At 49.2% G+C, this 20,445-nt stretch overlaps 9 protein-coding genes across 9 annotated transcripts; 5 read left to right on the top strand and 4 right to left on the bottom strand.

The window, feature by feature from the left end:
• Window positions 1-844: 844 nt before the first annotated feature.
• On the bottom strand, window positions 845-1,681 carry PGRI_027590 (mitochondrial 54S ribosomal protein mL49; the record flags this gene model as incomplete). Its single annotated transcript, XM_040790472.1, has 3 exons — window positions 845-895; window positions 957-1,333; window positions 1,531-1,681. 3 exons carry the CDS (start codon window positions 1,679-1,681, stop codon window positions 845-847), a joined length of 579 nt encoding a protein of 192 aa, XP_040647425.1.
• A 264-nt stretch (window positions 1,682-1,945) lies between these two features.
• PGRI_027580 (eukaryotic translation initiation factor 3 subunit E) lies at window positions 1,946-3,351 on the top strand (the record flags this gene model as incomplete). The annotated part of the gene is made up of 2 exons (XM_040790471.1): window positions 1,946-3,078; window positions 3,138-3,351. 2 exons carry the CDS (start codon window positions 1,946-1,948, stop codon window positions 3,349-3,351), a joined length of 1,347 nt encoding a protein of 448 aa, XP_040647424.1.
• Window positions 3,352-4,481: 1,130 nt separating this feature from the next.
• On the bottom strand, window positions 4,482-4,977 carry PGRI_027570 (uncharacterized protein; the record flags this gene model as incomplete). Its single annotated transcript, XM_040790470.1, has 3 exons — window positions 4,482-4,682; window positions 4,762-4,803; window positions 4,861-4,977. 3 exons carry the CDS (start codon window positions 4,975-4,977, stop codon window positions 4,482-4,484), a joined length of 360 nt encoding a protein of 119 aa, XP_040647423.1.
• A 1,318-nt stretch (window positions 4,978-6,295) lies between these two features.
• PGRI_027560 (ArsA family ATPase) lies at window positions 6,296-7,374 on the bottom strand (the record flags this gene model as incomplete). The annotated part of the gene is made up of 2 exons (XM_040790469.1): window positions 6,296-6,928; window positions 6,988-7,374. The coding sequence occupies 2 exons, from the start codon at window positions 7,372-7,374 to the stop codon at window positions 6,296-6,298; spliced, it is 1,020 nt and encodes a 339-aa protein (XP_040647422.1).
• A 510-nt stretch (window positions 7,375-7,884) lies between these two features.
• On the top strand, window positions 7,885-8,424 carry PGRI_027550 (hydroxyisourate hydrolase; the record flags this gene model as incomplete). Its single annotated transcript, XM_040790468.1, has 1 exon — window positions 7,885-8,424. The coding sequence occupies one exon, from the start codon at window positions 7,885-7,887 to the stop codon at window positions 8,422-8,424; it is 540 nt and encodes a 179-aa protein (XP_040647421.1).
• Window positions 8,425-10,519: 2,095 nt separating this feature from the next.
• On the top strand, window positions 10,520-12,004 carry atfA (bZIP transcription factor atfA; the record flags this gene model as incomplete). Its single annotated transcript, XM_040790467.1, has 3 exons — window positions 10,520-10,553; window positions 10,610-11,642; window positions 11,701-12,004. 3 exons carry the CDS (start codon window positions 10,520-10,522, stop codon window positions 12,002-12,004), a joined length of 1,371 nt encoding a protein of 456 aa, XP_040647420.1.
• A 736-nt stretch (window positions 12,005-12,740) lies between these two features.
• On the bottom strand, window positions 12,741-14,256 carry PGRI_027530 (uncharacterized protein; the record flags this gene model as incomplete). The annotated part of the gene is made up of 2 exons (XM_040790466.1): window positions 12,741-13,103; window positions 13,159-14,256. 2 exons carry the CDS (start codon window positions 14,254-14,256, stop codon window positions 12,741-12,743), a joined length of 1,461 nt encoding a protein of 486 aa, XP_040647419.1.
• An 882-nt stretch (window positions 14,257-15,138) lies between these two features.
• Window positions 15,139-18,290, top strand: PGRI_027520 (tubulin gamma complex associated family protein; the record flags this gene model as incomplete). Its single annotated transcript, XM_040790465.1, has 2 exons — window positions 15,139-16,378; window positions 16,432-18,290. 2 exons carry the CDS (start codon window positions 15,139-15,141, stop codon window positions 18,288-18,290), a joined length of 3,099 nt encoding a protein of 1,032 aa, XP_040647418.1.
• Window positions 18,291-18,635: 345 nt separating this feature from the next.
• PGRI_027510 (WKF domain-containing protein) lies at window positions 18,636-20,081 on the top strand (the record flags this gene model as incomplete). The annotated part of the gene is made up of 1 exon (XM_040790464.1): window positions 18,636-20,081. The coding sequence occupies one exon, from the start codon at window positions 18,636-18,638 to the stop codon at window positions 20,079-20,081; it is 1,446 nt and encodes a 481-aa protein (XP_040647417.1).
• Window positions 20,082-20,445: the final 364 nt, after the last annotated feature.

Below are 20,445 nucleotides of genomic sequence, written 5' to 3'. Positions count from 1 at the left end.
TTCTTAACTTTTGGGCGCTGGTGGGTGATGGGGGCTTTTATTTTGTTCTCGTGAGATAGCGTTCTGTTCTGCTTCGGTGTACAATGCTCAAAATACCCTCGACTAAAATCGAGAGATACTTGCATCATGACCTATTGGCCATTGCTTTCATTTAAATTCGTAAATATTAAATCAAAGGCTTACCACAGATTTGTAGTAAACCCAGTCACATTGAAGCAATTAGCAGAAATAGAGGGCAAGTCCTCCCGTCCACTCCCGAAGTCTTTAAACAGGTCTACCTGTGGCCGACATTGGCATACCTTCTAGTTGTAGATATAAGCATATATACTACGTGATATTACAAGTTTCCTGTATGGAAATGCATGTGGTCATTCGATGTAAAAGCACTAGCACCCATCGAGTCGTCGAAAATGTACATATTGAAAGTGTTACAGGTAGAGAGAAAAACCAAGGGAACAAAAAAACGAAAAGCAGGTGCACGCCAGAAGACACGACCGGATAGATGAGACACAAACACCAAAGGAAAAGAAAAGAAAAAAAAGGGGAAGAAAAACAACCCGCAACGAGATTAAGGTATGCACCGAGGAAAGAGGAGAGAGAGATCAAGGAAATAGATATTACCCATCCACATCAGGGACCACCGTGAGCGTTCGTTTCTTTCTTTCTCCTCCCTTGTTTTCGACGTGATTTGATTGATCTCTCCGATAGATATGATCTAGCATACCCCTCGCAATAGGGGGATATGAATGATGCTTTTGAGGGTGAATCTTGGATTGAAAAATTCCGATGAGCTCTTCAATCGCGGGTTTGTGAAATAAGATTGAGGTATTAGAGAAGAAAGAATTTAGAATTTCCGCTCCTGGAGGAAGTTCACAATCTCGGGTTTGCGCCAGCCCTGTATCAATATATCAGTTTCTATCGCGTAAGAATCAATTGCACCGTCCAAGTGAACATACCTTGACAATGATGTGGCCAGTGAGTCGGTTGAGAGTAACATCCGGGTTAGGCTTGTTTCCGTCGACAACACCCAGAGCAGCAGCTAGGTCGTTGCGGAGGGCTTCCAGATCGCCTTCGGTCTTCTGGAGCTTGGTGAGTTGCTTGGTGCCGCCGGCCTTTGTGACGACGTAGACAGGCAGCTGGTTGGAGGCAGTGCGGCGGACGAAATAGGGGAGATTGGTGAGCTGCAGGGGCGGAGTGGGTTTCTTGTCTGAGGATGGGAACGCGGATGAGGCGGTAGATTGTTGTTTCAGGGCTTGCGCTTGACGGCCGAGATGAGCGAGGAAGGTGCGGCTTTGGCGGGTAGGGAGAGTAGGGAGAGTGAATTGAGGACGATCTGAAATAAATGATTAGTCAATGCGCTATTTTCTCTGTCGAAGCGAAACCAATACGGCATAGATGCGTGGCTTTTTTTCTTTCTTTCTTCTTTCTTGTCTGTTGGTTACAAGATAGCAAGACTGAGGGTTTGGCCTTGCTCTTGTAGGTCTTAGGAGATCAAGAGACCAAAATGAAACAGAACAATAAGTAACTTACGTGAAGCCTTCAACCGTGCCTGGGGGCATAATGTGGAAAATGAACTACATGTCTGTACGGAAGCGACGGACTGTGCAGAATTGACGCGAAGAGTGGTCGTGGCCTGCTTTCGCATGGCCGATGATGGGCCCGAGTGTAGAAGAGATGCCATTTCTCAGGTTCTAAAGGACCAAAAAAATAGACCTGGTTGGAGAAGATGCGGATATCAAGGTAAAAGGGCTGGGAAGATCGGAGAGCGACATCTGATGCTCTCCTCTGCTCAGATTTTCTGCCACCGCTTCCCAACACCCACTTCCAAAAGGGGTTTAGCGCCACCGACGCCCGCACAATCTGCAAATTCTCCATTGATCGCGGTTGGCCTTTGTTATCCCCCTCTAGACCTTTAACCCCCTTCTGCCATCTCTTGAGATTAAATATGGCAGACAACGCCCCCCCTACCGCTGAGAATTTGCTCAGCGGCGCTGCTGCTCACGCCGAGGAGATCGCCTCCCAGCATGATTTGCTCCCCCGACTCATCCCGTACCTCGACCGTCACCTGGTCTTCCCCCTGCTCGAATTCAGCGCTACCGGCGATGAGGAGGACAAGGAAATCACCCGGGCGAAGTACGAGCTCCTGAAGCACACCAACATGACCGACTACGTCGCCAACTTGTGGCAGGAGATCAACGATTCCGACACCATTCCCGAAGAGTTTGTGAAGAAGCGCGAGGAGGTTCTCGCCCAGCTACAGCATTACCAGGTTCAGAGCGAGAAGATTTCCGAATTGTTGCAGGATGAGGAGGTTGTCGGCAACCTGCGAAGCGACAAGGCTGCCAACTTGCGGTTCCTCGAGGAGCAGCACGGTGTCACCAACGAGATGGTCAACTCTCTCCACGACTACGGACGGTTCCAGTACAGCTGCGGCAGCTATGGAAATGCCGCTGAGCTGCTTTACCAGTTCCGTGTTCTGTCCACCGATAACGACAAGGTTGCCGCCGCCACATGGGGTAAGCTCGCATCAGAGATCCTGACCACCAACTGGGAGGGTGCTATGGAGGAGGTTCAGAAGGTTAAGGACTCAATTGAGACTCGCCTGTTCAACAACCCCCTGGCTCAGCTCACCAACCGCTCGTGGCTCATCCACTGGTCGCTGTTCCCCTTCTTCAACCACGACCCCGCCCGCGACGTCCTTACCGACCTCTTCTTCTCCCCCGCCTACATCAACACCATCCAGACCAGCTGCCCTTGGGTTTTGCGGTACCTCGCCGCCGCTGTCATCACCAACCGCAGCCGCCCTCACAAGCACTCCGGTGTCTACCAGAAGCAATTGAAGGATCTGATCCGCGTTGTTCGCCAGGAGGACTACGAGTACACCGACCCCGTCACCGATTTCGTCAAGGCCCTTTACGTCGATTTCGATTTCGAGGAGGCACAGAAGAAGCTCAGCGAGGCAGAGGATGTGCTCCGCAGCGATTTCTTCCTTGTGTCGGCCGCCGATGCTTTTGTCGATGCTGCCCGCCACCTCATCTCCGAGAGCTACTGCAAGATCCACCAGCGCATTGATATCAAGTAAGTTATTATATTGGGAAATTGACCAGAACAACAAACTAATCCGGGTCTTTCTTAAGCGACCTTTCCGCTCGCCTCGGTCTCAACCAGGACGAGGGTGAGAAGTGGATTGTCAACCTTATTCGCGATACCCGGGTTGACGCCAAGATCGATTACAAGGAGGGCACTGTTATTATGAACCACCCCCCTCAGTCGGTCTACCAGCAAGTCATCGAAAAGACCAAGGGTGCCTTCTTCCGCACACAAGTCTTGAGCTCTGCTGTTGCAAAATAAAAACACCATGACCTTGATGTTGAAAACTGAACTTTTCTCTGTTATGTGATTTCCAACTTGTTTCTGCCTGGCCCCCCTTTTTTATAGTGATCTCCCCGTGTAGGTCACAACACGGTTGTTTGGGGACTCCATGCAGAGTGGCATCCGGCTGGCGTTTTTTCGGGGGTCCACACTTATTTCTTTACCTCTTTAGTCTTGCAGTTCTTATGCACACACTCTCTCCCCATATTTTCACTTCCTCTGTCGGATATTATGCTTGACCTCTTTATGTATTGGCCAATTCCGACCCTGGAGGTTTGGAGGGAGGGGTCCCCAAAACCAGCCATCCCCCCGTCTAATCTTTGGAGGGGAAAAAAGATGGAAGATGGAGATATGGTGTAGTAGACTCTGTGATCTTAGGGTCTGATTTATCTATGCTGTTACGAATGGTCCATAGAGATGAGTGAAAGATGATGTCTTTTTTGACAATAACCCTTCAAACTATTATCAAGTTAGGCTTCTTAAGGCTTCAGATGCTGCTAGACAGTATCCCAGTTTATTATCGTAACTATCATAATCAGCGTTGAACATATTGATCTCATTCGGTGTGTTAGCATAAGACCACTTGACTTCCATCTCTAACATCTCTACGACTTCACTTGTCTTCTTTCCCGGCCAAAAGAGCAGTTCGGTTTATGATTTGCTATAGTATAGCACCTCTAAATCCAAGAATCTAATACAAAATCAGATTCAGTGTTATAACCTCAAGAGATATTCAACACCAGCAAAAAAAGAGAAGGGTATATCAGAACGAGACAAAAGGCACATGTTCCTATCAGCCACAAAAGGGCTACGCTATTGCCCACAAGAGCCACTTCCATCCCAGGATAGGGTTCCTTTCCTTCCACTGGTCCGTCCGGGGTTTCGGTAATCCAAGGATTCCACCTAGGCAACAGAGTCAGGGGTTGAACATCCATGTGGCCAATATTAAGATGATCCAGGGCACGAAGAACGATAGAGAAAAAAGCCAAATAGAGCAGTATCAGACGGCGACACTGAAGAGTCCTTGTAATAGTGCAGGCCGACGGAATCCTAGAACGGTGCCAACGACTGGAAAAGGAACTAATGGATGGAAGCGAAATAAAATGGCCTCAACGACCGCCTCGTAAGTCTGGTTGTCTGCGTGCTCCGGGTTGACTAATAGGGATGATTTCATTGATGTAGGGCTCCGACTGGGTTGTCGAGTTGTCGCTGCTAGAGCTAGAAGTTGAGCCGCTGGTGTTGTGGGCCATTCGAGTAGCTTCCTGCTTCTCGTACTCTCGGGACATTACCGTGAGATCGTCGATCTGTTCCTGTTGAGAAGAGTTAGTAAGGCGTGATATGCGGTTCTATCTGTCAGATATCAATCAAACAAAAATTGGGGAAACAAACCCGCGTGAGTGGCACGCCATTGATGAGGTAGCCTTCGCGTCCCTGCAATGGCTAGTTAGAGTAAGTTGTATAGAGGGCATGGAACCAATGGCAACATACCTGGTAGCTGTAGGGTCTAACTGTTGCACTTGGTCCAAGGAAGTAATGGATATGGCCTAGGACAATATGACGGGATAGCCCGTAGCCCGGAAGCCAGTATTGCTGGACGGGAGACATTGTCAAGGCTAAAAGGTGAGGCGTTGAGACGAGGCGAAGAGACGAGGCGAAGGGCTAGGGTCTGATGTCAGTCGACACCGACACAAACGGTCCGTGCCTGGAAGCTCTTTGTGGGACTTTTGGCACTCCGAAGGACGAGATATCGAGAGTATAAATAAGTTGGTCTATACCCTGGTTGACCGAATAAACAATCCCACCAGAAACGGAGACGAATAAGACAAATCACTATCGGGAATGCACTAATCGCCAGCCCAGATCCTTCGGAGTATATGGTCTCACAACAGGTCGGCAGAGGGGACCGCGTACCCCCTTCATCGAACAGCACGATCCACAGGGTCGCTGCACATACTAGACAAATGAAACGAAGTTACCCACCCATCCGGTAACTCTCGAGTTCTCCACGGAAGGCGGCAAGAAGAAGAAAAGGAAACCAGCGGGAAAATCAGAGACAGCTCAGATTCCTGGGTTCTAATCGAGAGAGTTCAAGTCGGAACGTTCGGGGGCTTGAGGAGAAGAGAAAGCACCCGCCTCACTTTATCAGCCAACGAGACCCAACCCTTTTTTTTTCCCTTTGATGTATGTCAATTTGGAGTTTTTGACCGTTAAAATGAAACGGGATCTTAATCTGCCCACTTTTTTGACCTCTTGCTACCGAGGATTCGGTCTTGGACAAAAGTGAGGCTTGCAGGGAGAAGCATCGGTCTCGAATCAATCCCAGGGCGGCCATAGAATTGGAGGATTTGGAAGCGAAAGCGAAGTTCTGACACTCCGTTTTCCTCACCGCAGATTCTCAAACCTATGCAGCGCCAAATTGGCTCTTCCTGCGGTGATGTCGTGGCACCACGGATTGTGGCCTTGGATCGCGGGGGGGCCACTGAGCTGCAGATGTCCTCTCTGCAGCTCTCGCTTTTAGGGCATGGACTCACTTTTAGGGCATAAAATTATGTCCTCTTTGAGTTGCCAAGATCAACTTGTATATGGAATTTTTGGTCATCGAAACACATGGCAGATGGAAATGACTAGGTGCTGAACGATTGGAGGTCCTCTCTCGAGGATATATATTAATCGGGTTCAATATCATTTAGCCAAGGATTGCATGTGTTGTATCTCTCCGATCGACCGAGAGATGATCAAGGGGTTCATCACAGGTTATGATGTGACAGATTATGCATGCATTTATGTCCGTAGATAGGCCTAGAGGTTCTACGTGCGGGTTCGAGCCAAGTCCACAAGGCCAACGCTTCATGTAATATTCTCTAGTATTTTCATAATTCGTCCGACATGAGCGAAAACAAAATATCTCGCATCATCATCGCCTTTACTGAGGAGGCACATATGGGGTCACCAACATCTCACTGAACTTCTCCAGCTTCTCCTTACCGCGAACTTCCTCAACAAGCATTGGCATGCGGACCACATTGAAATCCTCATAGAGCTCCTCAATCTGATCAAGGTACTTCTTCTGCATCTTTCTCCGGGCAGTGCACTGTTCGCAGTCACTTCCTGCCTTGGGGAACAGCAGTTGGTTAACAACGATTGCATGGGTGTCGATGTTGTAGCTGGTCAATTCCTGGATCATACGTTCCGTCTCGTAGAGCGACAAGAACTCCGCAATGCATACACACACAAAGGTGGTCATATCTGGGTTCTTGAATTGCGTGTTGACCTCGCTAATAGTCTCCCGCAATGACTCCATCTTCTGCAACAACTCATCCATATTCTGGCCTCCGGGTAGACCGCCCCGAGCGCCCAGAATCGAGTTGAGCATCGGACCGAACTGAGTAGAGAGCTGGGAGAGCTTGGCGAGGGCCTTCTCGAGAACGGTGGGGAATTGGAGGAATCGAAGGGTGTGACCGGTGGGCGCGGTGTCGAACACGATGACTTCGTAGGAGAGGGACTTGACCTGCTTCAGGACTTCGGCGAAGGACATAGCTTCATCAACACCGGGGATCTGTCCAAGTTAGATTTGACACGTAAAGTATATGGCGCAACAGCTGCATAAGCACTTACGCTGAAGGCGAGATCCTGCATCATGTTTCCCATGCCCAATCCTGCCATGGGATCCTCCTGGCCATCTCCGGTGGCGAGTAGATCCTGGATGCTCCCGTTGGGGTCGATTTCCATCGCGCTCAGGTTTGAGTAGCCATCGATCAGGCGGGCCTCCTTTCCAAACTTCTGACCGAAAGCATCGCTCAGATTGTGTGCGGGATCGGTGGAAATAAGGAGAACAGATTTGCGGACTTTGGCCAACTGGATGGCCAGCGAGCATGAGGTGGTGGTTTTACCCACACCTCCTTTTCCTCCGACGAAGATCCAACGGAGAGTGTTTTGACTGAGAACCGACTGGAGCGTAGGCTCCATGTCGAGGTCGTCGCTATGTACCACGGCGGAAGACATTGTGTGATTTGTGGAAGTTCACAGGTTGCCCAGGTGTTTGCGAAGGAAGTTCAAGTTCCCAAGTTGCCCCGCAAAATCGAAGTTTCCGGAAGACAAGTCTTTCACATTCTACACTTCACTTTCTCTTTTTTGGCGTTTTTATAATTATACGCGTTAATTTTGGATGCAATATACCTCGTCCTAATTACTCCCATCCTTTTACTAATTGGAGAGATTTCTATGGCACTTGGAGCTCTTTATCCTCGAGCCCACAGAACCATCATATTTAAGTTGTCACAATAGAACTAATTCGAGATGATTATATTTAGTATAGTAGTCAAGAAAAGAAGAAGCTATACAAACTTATATGTGTCCGCGTGCGTCGATCTCAATTGATAGCTACAATGGCACTCTCCGCGGCCATCGGTATCCTCCGACGAACCTTTGACAGTAATATAGAGCTCACCCTTCCATATTCTTCTTTTCCCCCTTTCCTCTTCTCTTCCTATACTCCATCTTCTCATTGAATGAATGGACTCCCCTCAAAATAACCAACAACTTGGTCGCACAACGAACCGCCTTGCACTTTATCAGCAACAAATCTCTCCCGCCCCGCACCAAGACTCAACCCTCAAGAAACCAACCACCATGGCAGCACGCGATCCCATCACCTGCCATTGCCTCAATACTCTATCAGGAACACCCGCAGCCAACCTGCCAGTGACCCTCACTCTCCTCTCCACCCCGACATCCACCACCAGCAACATCTCATTCCGCGCAACCACAAACGCCGACGGCCGTGTCGCCAACTGGACGCCAGTTGGAACAGCCTCGGAGTCAGTCCCTGCTATCTTGGCTTCTCTTCCTGCTGCAGACAGCAAGACCAACTGGTCTGTGCGCTTCGACGTCGGTCCCTGGTACGAGGCCCAAGGCGTCGAGAGCTTCTGGCCGGAGGTTGAGGTTAAGTTCACTGTCAAAGGACGTGGTCGTGAGGGCGAGGAGGGATGGCGCCATTATCATGTTCCTGTCCTCCTGGGTCCTTGGAATTACTCGACTTATCGGGGATCGTGAAAATGAAATATAAGGAAGGATGAGCTATGAACTGTAAATATTTCAATCTTTTCAAAGCTTGATAGATAAATGTCAAAGGAGCATCTCTATTGGAAAGTTGTCACTTCGAAGCATGAATCTTGGCTATGGCTTTCTCATTGTTCGGTTGTCATCTAGAGTATTTGTAGGCTTTAGGGTGTGATACCTTGCCGGGCAGGTGAGAATAACAGCTTCCTATTAGATGACATAGTCCACTACATTCGAAAGAGAAGCAGCATATATACTACTTCAACTGGATACACAAAAGATCTTGTCATACCGTCTTTCTACCAATTCCATGTTCGAGATTGAGTTGATCTGATCTCGGGACCTATATTTTAAGTACAGGTAGTATCTTAACTGTGCAGGCTTCTGCAGCTACCGGCATATATAGAGTCTAAATATAGTCGAATATTTCATCCAATGCCGGTATTTTTTGGGTGTTTTAATAAATAGGACATCTGTAATATTCCATATGACTGATATGAATTTCTGCAGACAAGCTTTCAAGATGCATCAAGAGCTGTGGTCTTGAGTTGTCAATTCCACTTAGATCGTGTTTAACAGATGGCACGTACAATCAAGGTTGAAGGATACCAAGACTGTGGGGAATGTCTCTCCACAACGGCACAGCCTTATCCTCAAAACAGATGATATCGCCCGATTGCAAGTGGTTAAAGGACTATTTGGGCTAGACCATTCTTTGCGATTGTCGCAGGGAACATTCAAAATTAAGATTGAAGTGTATATATATGGACTACACGTTCTCAATCACAAATTACCTAGCCTTATATATCAAGATCAGGGGTAATAATGCGATTCTGTCCTATTTGACGCGATATTTAAGATGACAATGTGATTTATGTAATCTACTAAGTGCCGGACGCGATCTTGAACTAGAAAACATGTATACTTACCCCGTATGAATACAGAGACGCGTAATACACGGCTGATTAATAATTGTCTGGCCCCCAAGTGAAGCTAGTCCGGGTGGTAATAGGTCGTACAAAGTCTACACATACAGATCTCAAATATATTCATTTCCTCCCAATATCCTAAGATGATATCCAATTAGATCTATATGTCAATCTGTAGATCGAGATATTCAAAATTCCAACTTGATAGAGCCCTCACGTGCCATTGCGTCATCGTTTTCACCGCATTCTTCGGGTTAGCGTAAAATCTTATACCTTGGCACTGGGGCATAATGTTCTCTGATTGGTTCAAATTGTACATATGACCCACAGCGGGAGAGATTTCTGTCGTCACCGTGACATAATGAATAATACAGGGCTGGGATGACCAACCACCCCCGGTATCAAAGCCATGGATGCAAGCATCGACCCTCTACTTCCGTACTATTTTACTCTTTGCAATGCTTTGCTATAACTTTTTATCCTTTGGAGCTCTTCAAACTGACAAAAAAAATTGACTTTATCCCCCTCAACTGAAGGTTCTAGGTAAGGGTGTTGAATGTCTGAGATGGGAACATCTCACAGATAGAACAGTACCAATAGCAAAGTAATATCGGTGGAAATAAAGGCCGTTTAAAAAGAAAAGACCGTTACAATGTTGCATGTATAATTACCCAAATTTTTAAAATTACAGTAACATGTTGTAATTGTGTATTTTTCTTTTCCAACTGTCAAAATCCCAAAATCCCTAAATTTCATCATATCCCTCTTCCCCCTACGTCACTCTCTTTCCTTTCTCTCACTCCTAAGAGAAACTGTTTGTTTGGCCTTATTTTTTTGAATATCTCTATTATTCGAAGCCTAATGTCTGCTGCGGTCGCTTCTGCCGTATCGACTCTTCCTAACAATATGTCTTCCCCAATCGACTCGAAGGCAGAAAAAGAAGGTTCGTGTCACGGTCATTTTTTTTGCGCATTTCCTTAGTACTTTTGCTTGATATTCCCTTCTTTCTCTCTTATGCATTATACTTCCTCCCCTTTTTTTTGGTTTTGGTAATACGCCACTGTCCCCCCGAGCCTTAAATTCCCCAAAGTCCTTTGCCGTCGCGATGACTTCACCCTCTGGCGTCATTGATTTTCTCCCCACTATATGCATCTTCCACAATGAAGCCCACGACTCGATCCCATAACCGCAGTGGTACCTATTTGTGATCGCATTAATTCTTGGCAGTATTGCTAACTCAACTTCTTTAGACTCGCAGGCCGCGTCACAGAAGGACCAGAAACCTAACGTAGAGACTCAGACCTCGTTGGCGCCGCCTCCACGACCGGGTGCGCCTACTGCGTCTGATACTCCGGACTACTTCAATTCCATGCACAATCCTTTCTCGCTAGAGCCCAATCCATTTGAGCAATCGTTCGGAGGAAATCCGGCGGAGACCCCAGGCAAATCGCTTCTTCCTTCTGTCGCCGCCCTCACCTCACCGGCCTTGCCTGGAACAAGTTCTGCTGGCGGTTACAATTGGAACAACTCCTTGCGCTCAGGACCTCTTAGTCCGGCTATGCTCCCAGGGCCCACCGGCGGCCCTAATGACTACTTCGATAGCATCGGTCGCGGTTTCCCCACCCCGAACGAGTCCTCCCTCCGCACGGGACTGACACCTGGTGGTGGAGGCTCTATGTTCCCGGCCCCCAGTCCTAATTCACAAGCTCTCTTGCAACAACTTCAGAACGGCGGCGCCACTCCTTCCACTATTGATTTCCATCGCACCGCACTCGCGGTAAAGAAAACCAACTCGAATGCCCCCACCTCCAACCCGACCGAGCAGGAACAAGCTGCTGCCAATATGGATGTAAAACCAGCTCGTCCCGCGGACTTTACTCAACATGATGCAGCTGATGCAGCAAACGGACTCTTCATGCTGGCAAAGGGTGGTCAGGCAAATAATGCGCCAATGAACCATCCTCCAATGCAAAATGATACTCGTGCTGCAGCTCGACGTGTCTCCCAAAACACCAATGGTACTAGTGCCGAGGATGCATCTGACCATGAACCCGCTAAACCCGCTAGGGGTCGGGGTAAAAAGAACGCCAAGGCCCCTGCCAATAATCGCCGCAAGGCCGATGACGCCCCCAAGGGATCTAACAAACGGGCTAAAACCAACACGGAGATGCCTTCTGATATGGATGAAGAAGAAGAAGAGGATGATGATATGAAGCAATTCCCAATGGATACCAAGAAGATGACTGATGAGGAAAAAAGACGCAATTTCTTGGAGCGGAACCGGTATGAATTGACTACCTCACATATTCGGGGCCTTATGATGCTAATATTTTCACTACAGTGTCGCGGCTTTGAAATGTCGTCAACGGAAGAAGCAGTGGCTGGCTAACCTTCAAAACAAGGTTGAGCTTTTCACCTCAGAGAATGATGCCCTTACTGCGACAGTGACTCAGCTGCGTGAGGAGATTGTAAACCTCAAGACTCTTTTGCTGGCACACAAAGACTGCCCAGTCTCTCAGGCCCAGGGTCTCGGGCCCCTTATGATGAACGGCATGTCAGCCGGATACGATCACCACGGGTATAACATGCCCCCCAATATGGGAATGCAGCCCGGTGGCATCCCTACACAGGGCATGCGTCGGTGAGAAAAACTTGCTTTGTTTCTCATCTCAAAATACCTATCTTGCTTTTCGCCGCATGTAGGAAATACGGTTCACTGCTTAGACCCGGCGGTTGATCTCTTCTTCCTAGGAGTTTGTTTTTCCTCGCGGTTTCTTTCGGCTTAGGTTTGCCGACTGGCATGGGCAGGTGTTAATGATCCTCACGACCCAAAAATGGACGGACTAACTTGATGGTCTGGAATGACCTGTTTTTTTGAGGATGTGTCAATCCGGCGTATGAGATGCTTTCGATTTACGGTTGCTTCGAGGTTGCTGTTCTGCTTTATGATGTCTACCCTTTTTCCTTGTTGTATTTTTTACCCTTTGCTTTTCTTTAATCCTCCCGGTGGCTCAGAGGAACTTTTTACTTTTCGCTTGTCTAATACTTAAGGGCACATCGGTGCATTGTTTGTTTTCCCATATGTGGGCTGATTGTGTCGAATACATGATTCCTGGGTGGCGTACGGATGGCTTTGTGATTTTTTGATGTGTTTGACTAGTTTCCTTGAACCAGATGGTTGGGCAAATGAATCGACAATCGCTTTGAAAGTGTATACAGTGTAGGTCTTTGGTATATGCTGGACGTAGAGGGAAGTCATTGTGCTTCGTGGTTGCAGCTCCTAGCTCTGAGATCTCTAGAAATTATACCAGATTTTGTATATCATTTATTAACATTCTATAGTAAATCCTTGAAAGTCATCATGTACATGTTGAAAGTGCCTCAGAAAATTCTTGTCAAACTTGGCTTCATCCACTTGGGCTCTTCACACTTGTTGTCTGCCATCCAATTTTGGATCTTTTCGTTGTCCCATCCAGCCGTGAATTGACCGGCAATTTCTGGCTTACTAGCAGCTCCAAGCTTCAAGCTCCGCACAAATACACACGCCCCAGCAGTGTCATAAGTGTAAGACATGCACCAGTCCTTATCATGGCATGCCTGACGACAGGCTTCTAATGATTCATGCTGGGAGAGAGTATCAGGTTGTTCAATAATTCCACCCCATGCTCCATTGTCCCATCCTTTCCGCTCCGGCAACTCTCCCAGGCGAAGGTAGCCAACCAAGTCTGCGTATAGCAAGGGATTCTAAATTGACATGAATTAGCATGCATATCAGTATGCTCAACAAGAGGAATCATACCGTTCTATCCCTCTCATCCTCCCAATCCGCCAGCCCGATCATATCACCCAATTGTGATTTATGCATGCTAATCACAGGCTGGCACCAGTGATGATCATCACCAAACGGAATCGAGTCCAGGGGATGCGGGTTGAACATCGGCCACATCCCAGACAACTCGATCCCCTTTTCATACAACGCAAACCCAAGCACAGAGTCACCACAGCAGTCATCTTTCACCACTTGCATATACTGCTCAGTGACCGAGGGTCCAATAAACTGTCCATATTCACCAGTTTCCCGCGCAACCAACGTATCAACCGCAGCTCTGGATAGCACAAAGCCCGCACCACCGTATGCAAACCAGTTGACTTTTCCATCGCGGACACCGCGGCCCGGCGAAGGTGACCCCATATACAGAGGGAACGATGAGTTGAACTGTTCCAGCATTCGGAACAGGTTATCCCACACCATGTAAGTATCCGTCTCGAGAAAGACGTACCACTCCGCACCGGGGTTGACTTTCTTAGCTCGTTCCACCATTGGGAGGAACTTGAATCGATCGAGTTTCCATCCCGCTGCGCCGTCGATATTGTTCCCGTGTTGTAGCGCTTCATACCCTTTGAACTCCGGGATGTGGTTCCGGGCTGAAAGAGGTAGATCGGCTAGGATATCGTGTACATGGTGGCCGTGGAGTTCAGTCTCCTTGTCTGATACAACTAGCAGGTTGGAAATGCAGCGAGTTACAGAGGCCATGTGTGTGTCGACTCGGTTCGGGTCTTCGGTTGCGCTGGTTTTTAAGACAATTTGAATATGTGATAGAAGGTCTGAGGGGAATGTGTCACAGGTGCCATTTTGAGATCTTCCTGTGTCGTCGGTATCATTGATATGCTGAGGTTTCCGGAATTGGGTTCTCGTTTCCCATGTCCAGTAGTCTTGCTCATTTGTGAGCTCGTCTTTCGCTCCAGGTGAGATATTTGATGATAGTCCACTCGAATATAATGTTAGGAGGAGGATTGTCAAAACGGTTAGGAATACAGCAAGTAATTTGAGCTTTGTGTTGCCTAGAGTTCTGAAAAATGGCCGCGCGGTCGCTGAGGTAGATGTGCCTGGGCCCATATTGGGGGGTTGCACACTTGGTTTATTAAAGCACTGACATTGAAGAAGAAAGGAAGAAAAAGACTATAAGAATAATAGAGATTATGCAAAAAAAAAATTAAATAAAATAATGCTTGTGAGAGCCTCTGGGGCTCCAAATCCTACAGATCCTGTATGAACGACTCACGGACGTCACCATAGCGGGTCTGCTCCATGTAGTCCCGAATCATGGTCCCCATGTTGCATGCACCCTGTCTGCACTCTGGTTGTACTGTGACCGCAAATTGGCCTGGGCTGAGTGGGACAATCGCTGGAAATCTGACCGAACGATGCGAATCCCTTGCACATATTCCATGACTCGGTCAAGGCCACCTCCAGTTTTCTTGAGCTGTACAGCTTGGCTTAAGTGGAGAATTTGATTGTTTGGAGATAACTCATGGAAGCCCAAAATATAGCCCGGGAATCTATGTTGTAATGAAAGAACAGGGCGTTGAGAGCCTCATGATGTGTAGCAACTTGGGAGTTTTATAGGACGGGAATCCATACCATCCATAACCGGTAAGGTGGGAACTTAGATAACGATAGGGCGATAAGACTTATCTGCCTTAGAAACTCGGCATCAATGCACGCCAAACATCAGAAACACGAACATTGAAGCTTCAAGCTCGAGAGTCTGCATTACTTCCGTTGAGATGCAATTTGGAAGGTTCATCTCAGACGTGTGTTAAAGTTTACAGTCTAGTATCAGGCCTGAGTCGTGATCTTTCTCCTCAAACCCGCTGCCTGGCCGCGACCTCTTCTTGCCCAACAATTCCTCCGCGAACAAAGCACCCACAGGCGCCAACCACGAGCGAACAGATACAAAATACCGAACAATTCGCCCACTAGGGCACCAGGCAGACAATGTCAAACCCTGCCCGAAACCCTGCGCGCGGGCGCCGCTTAGACGACGCCCTTTCCCAGCTCGTCGATGGCCTGACCCCCGCGCTCCCGATCTCCGCCATCCAAGACGAAGACTACTCCGACGCAGAGGAAGCTCTTGCCGCAGCCGAAAGCCGCCGTCACCATGTCCTCATGGAACGCGCCTGGCGTATCCTCGATACCCACGCCAGCACCAACGCCCCAGACCCAGGATCACCAGCGGGACTTGGTGGACGGCGCGGAAGTTTCGCGGGAACAGAGAGCATCAACAACGCGCCGGATCTGATCAAGCGCAAGCTGCGGCGCGAAAATATCAGTCCCGACAAGGCGGTGCGGTTTTCCAACCTATACTCTCGCCTCCTGACGCAGCCTGTGCTGTCGCAGAAATGGGGTATCCTCTTTTTGCTCTATAAGTTGTCCGCGTCGGATGAGCTAGCGGAGGGGGAACGAAGCCGGAGCCCGTTGCTGGAAGAGGCACATTTGCACAATATGTTGGGAAAGGCTGGACGTCCACGCCGAGGCACGATGATCGACTCGGAGGATGAGGGCCCTGCTATTAGCTCGTCGGCTTCGCAGCAACACCAACGCATACTACCCGCGAAGATGGAGCGACAAAGCTCTTTGCGACATGATATCGATCGTGGTGTAGACCAGGCTGGGCGTAGCTCGACTGAAATACCAGCGGTCCGGGTTGAGACTGCAGTGAATGACCGTTCCAGCGATGAGCATGTTCGTGCTGCCTCGCCTCGGCCTTCGACTGCTAACCCATCAGGCCCGGCGGAATTTTCGGGGTCTGTTGAGCATAGGCTTCTGCGCGACCTTCCGTTCAACTTGCAAGGGCTGTCTTCGTCGAATCTGCAATTCAGTTCCTCATCGAGCTTGAAATTGCCCTCGAATCTGTCTGCGCCGATAACATCACTTCTTAACACGCTAGCGGAGCCTTGTCTACTCTATAAGGGACTGTCTGTGTTTGTGGAAGGCGAAGATGGTGGACTGGTGAACCAGAGCTTGCGGGCTGCCATTGCCATTGAGCTGCGCGCATATCTTAGCTTAGTGGCTACACTAGAGGCGGAAATCCGACAGGCGCTGGCCGCGATTGGAGATGGAACCGAGGCTCAAAGTGTACGAAAGGGCGGCGTTACCTTGAAGCGATGTGTGGTGTGGACGAGAGATGCTACCATGGCCCTTCGACTAATGAGCTTGATGGTGGAAGAAGCTCAGAGTAAGTACACAGGCAGATAGCTATATTTTCTCAATGATTGACACATACCACAGGCAAGAGGGGCGGCCAGTTGATTTCCTTGATACACGGCTTTTCAACATCCCACGGAGATCCCTTCGTGTGCGCATTCGCCGAGAAACTTCTTGCACATGTGACGCGTCCGTTCTACGACATGCTACGACTATGGATTTACGATGGTGAACTGTCAGATCCTTACAAGGAATTTTTTGTCGCTGATCCAGAGTTCCGGCCGAAGGCTGACCCCCGGCGGGTAGCAACAAGCGTCTGGGAGGATAAGTATAAGCTTAATGATGATATGGTGCCTTCAATCATTAATCAGGAGTTCGCGAAGAAGATTTTCCTGATTGGCAAATCCTTGAACTTCATCCGCCATGGTTGCGGCGATTCGGCGTGGGTGGAGGCATATTCCAAGAAAGCCTCCAAGGAACTTCGATATGGCGACACCGCCACTCTCGAGATCTCCATTGATGAGGCATATAAGACCACAATGGCTCGATTGATTTCCTTGATGAACGGAAAATTCAACCTCTTCGATCACCTAAAGGCACTGAAGAGTTACCTGCTACTGGGCCAAGGAGACTTCATTGCTCTGCTCATGGAGTCGCTTGCCACAAATCTAGATCGCCCAGCAAATTCACAATATCGACACACCCTAACTGCCCAACTGGAACATGCTATCCGTGCCTCCAATGCACAATACGATACCCCAGAAGTTCTGCGTCGGCTTGACGCCCGTATGCTTGAGCTGAGTCACGGTGATATCGGATGGGACTGCTTCACGTTGGAATACAAAATCGATGCTCCCGTGGACGTGGTCATCACACCGTGGGCGTCAACTCAATACCTAAAAGTGTTCAACTTCCTCTGGCGCATCAAGCGAGTTGAGTTCGCGCTGAACAGTACCTGGCGGCGATGCATGACCGGCGCCCGAGGCGTGCTCGGCAACGTGGAAGACAAGGTGGGAGCAGACTGGAAGCGAGCACGTTGCGTGATTGCAGAAATGATCCACTTCGTCAATCAGCTCCAATACTATATCTTGTTTGAAGTCATCGAGTCCAGCTGGGAACAACTGCTCGAAGCAATCCGGAGACCGGACTGCACACTGGACGACCTTATCGAAGCACATACCAAATACCTCAACTCCATCACCCACAAAGGTCTACTAGGATCTGCATCCTCCTCCTCGCGCTACGGCACCTCGACCTCAACCTCCGCCAAACAACCCGAAGAAAACTTCCTCAGCCAGCTCCACCAGATCCTCAAGTTCATGCTTGCATACAAAGAGGTCGTAGATGGCCTGTACTCCTTCTCCGTTGCGGAATTTACCCGTCGCCAGGAGATAAACGCCAAGATCGAGACTCGCTCCGCCCAGGGTCAATGGGGCCTCTCAGAGCGTGATCTCCTCCCCCGCCAGTCCAACACCCGGACGGGGACCTCAATGACCTCGACCCCGGACGTCCGACCTGACAGTGCCGGGATGGACGGTATCAATACCCCGCTTTCATTACCTGGCCCTAATCTCGCCGCCGACGACAACATGCTTGCCTCGCTCCGTCTCCGTCTCCGTGAAATTTCCGCCGAGTTCCGCTCCCGTCTGACTGTCCTCCTCGGCGATCTGTCATACCAGCCGGATGTGGACATGCGCTTCCTGGGCGTTGTGATGAATTTCAATGATGTCTATGAGCTACCTAAACGGCGGAAGGCGGCTGGTCCAGGTGCCAGGGATAAGGAGAAGGAAAAGGAAAAGGAAAGAGAGAGGGAGAAGGCGAAACGGAGGGCTGCTGCATCTGCTGCCACCGGGTCCGGGACTGAGAGTTTCGTGCAGAAGGAGGTGCGCAAGGAGAGGAGGGATACTGGGGCTAATGATCCTGGGTTTGCTTCTGGGACATAGATGTCTGCAGGTACATTCAAGTTCCTCTAGGGCATTAATGCAATTGACGAGTTCCACGATATTTCCCTTCTCATATATATACAAAACATCAGCTGAATACATAATAACCAAAAAAAGAGACTACTCGGAAGATAAGACAGACTAGATATTGGACAAAATGCCTGAGGCACCAAGCCAAACTAACTTCACTCCGCAATTGATCGGCAGAAAAAAAGTTGTCTCCGCCCAATCTCAGCACAAGTCGTCGCATTTACAGGCCCTAAACTTCAGATTTCAGCCTTCTTTATAGCGCTCCTTTCAATCTTTTTGTGTTTTGTCAGATCTTGTCTCAATCTACCCGCAGCAATGGCACACCAGACGGACGGCCAGTCCCCGTCGAAAAAGCTCGAATCGAAGCTCAAGAAGTCGAAGGGTTCTACAGAGGGAAGTGCAGACGCACAGGAATCCACTCCCAGTAAAAAAGACACCAAGTCCGACAAGAAGGACAAGAAAAAGCGCAAGTCCATTTCAGAGGATGCGGCACCGGAGACAGACGGCGAATTGAAGAAAAAGAAGAAGCGCCGCCATACCGAAGATGACGACCAGAATGGCAAGGATGATGAATCGCACAAGCAAAAGAAGAAGCGAGTCTCGTTTGGACCTGGAACGAAGGAATTCGACGGCGACTCCGAGAGCGAATCGGACGAGACTGACAACAACGACGCTGTCGCAACGGACGGAGCCGACGCGGACATCGAAGACGCCAGTGACCGGATGTTCGAAGAGATGAAGCAGCACAAGCGGGACAAGAAGAAGCAAAGGAAAAATGGCACCGCGACTGAAGCCCCAATCCACGAGACGGCTATTCTCTCCTACCTGAGCCACTACCACCGAGCACGCGCGACATGGAAGTTCCAAAAGAACCGCGAAACAAACTTGTTCAAGCATTTGTATTCGCTTGAGCATGTTCCCTCTAAGTACAACACATCGTTGCTGGCGTACATGCAGGGCTTGAAGGGTGATGCTGCTAAGCAGCGAATGAGCGATGCTGCGAGACAGGTGATCAAGGCCGATATGGAACTCGATAAGCCGAAGGATGACGAAGAGGAGAACCAGGAGCCTAAAGTTGCAAACCCTGGGTACCTGGAAGCTGTCAATGCGTTCCGTGAGTGCTTGCCAACGGGAAATGAGGACATGGACAACGTCAACTTCGGAGAAAAGTTGGAGGCCGACGTTCAGAAGCGTTTGCCGAAGAGGCAGCGAGCAGAGCTGGTCTTTTTCGCTGTTGCCGGCAAGCTTTTCAGCGCCGAGGATTTGAAGAAGCCGAAGAAGCCCAGGGCCGAGCCCCAGGTACCCAAGAAGCGGAAGAACAGAACTATGGTTGTTGATATCAGCAGCAGCAGCGAGGACAGTGATGATGATGCCCCGGCTCCGAAGAAGGCTGTCAGCAAGCCTGCGCCGGACAGCGATGATGACACCTCGTCAAGCGGTAGCAGCAGCAGCAGCAGCAGCGACAGCAGCGACAGTGACAGTGACAGCGACAGTGATAAGAAGGATAAGAAGCCTTCGGTTGCCCCGGCCCCAGTCCCAGCCCCAGCCCCAGCCAAGAAAAGTGCTGCAAGCACTCCTTCAGCGTCCGCCCCCAATGGTACTGGAATGTCGAAGAAGGATGCCAAAGCTGCCAAGAGGAAGGAGAAGTTTGTACCAGTTCGGGAAGAGAAGGCTAAGCCCGCTGTGCCGAAGAAGACACAGAAGCGAAAGCTTAGGACTGCTCAGATTGAGATCTCCAGCAGCGAAAGCGACAGCGAGTAGCTCTGATGGAATGAGGTTTGGATTGCTATCTAGGGTTTGGATGTGTATATATCTCTACCACAGCATTTGGGACGGTGTAATTATGTTTATGTCAAAAGTCATTTTATCCTCATGTCGTCCATAATTGATCTACATTGAAGTATGTAGACTATATGATTCGTTTTCTTTTCGATGTTGATATTTCACGCATTCAAGGTGAACGAGAAAATAACAAAAATTCTGAGTCATCCTTTTGATCATCCTACAGGTCCTCGTTATCCTGTGAAATATCTCGAACTCACCTCAGTAATAGTAAAAAAAACAACAATGTACGGCCCTGGAGTCAGTCGTTGATGAACCCCGGGCTGTTTATAGAGGAACCTAG

The sequence above is a fragment of the Penicillium griseofulvum genome (assembly GCF_001561935.1).
Source record: "Penicillium griseofulvum strain PG3 chromosome Unknown contig_80, whole genome shotgun sequence".
NCBI classification, from domain to species: domain Eukaryota; kingdom Fungi; phylum Ascomycota; class Eurotiomycetes; order Eurotiales; family Aspergillaceae; genus Penicillium; species Penicillium griseofulvum.
Note: the sequence above shows the minus strand (reverse complement) of the source record. Positions and strands in the feature narration are given on the sequence as shown.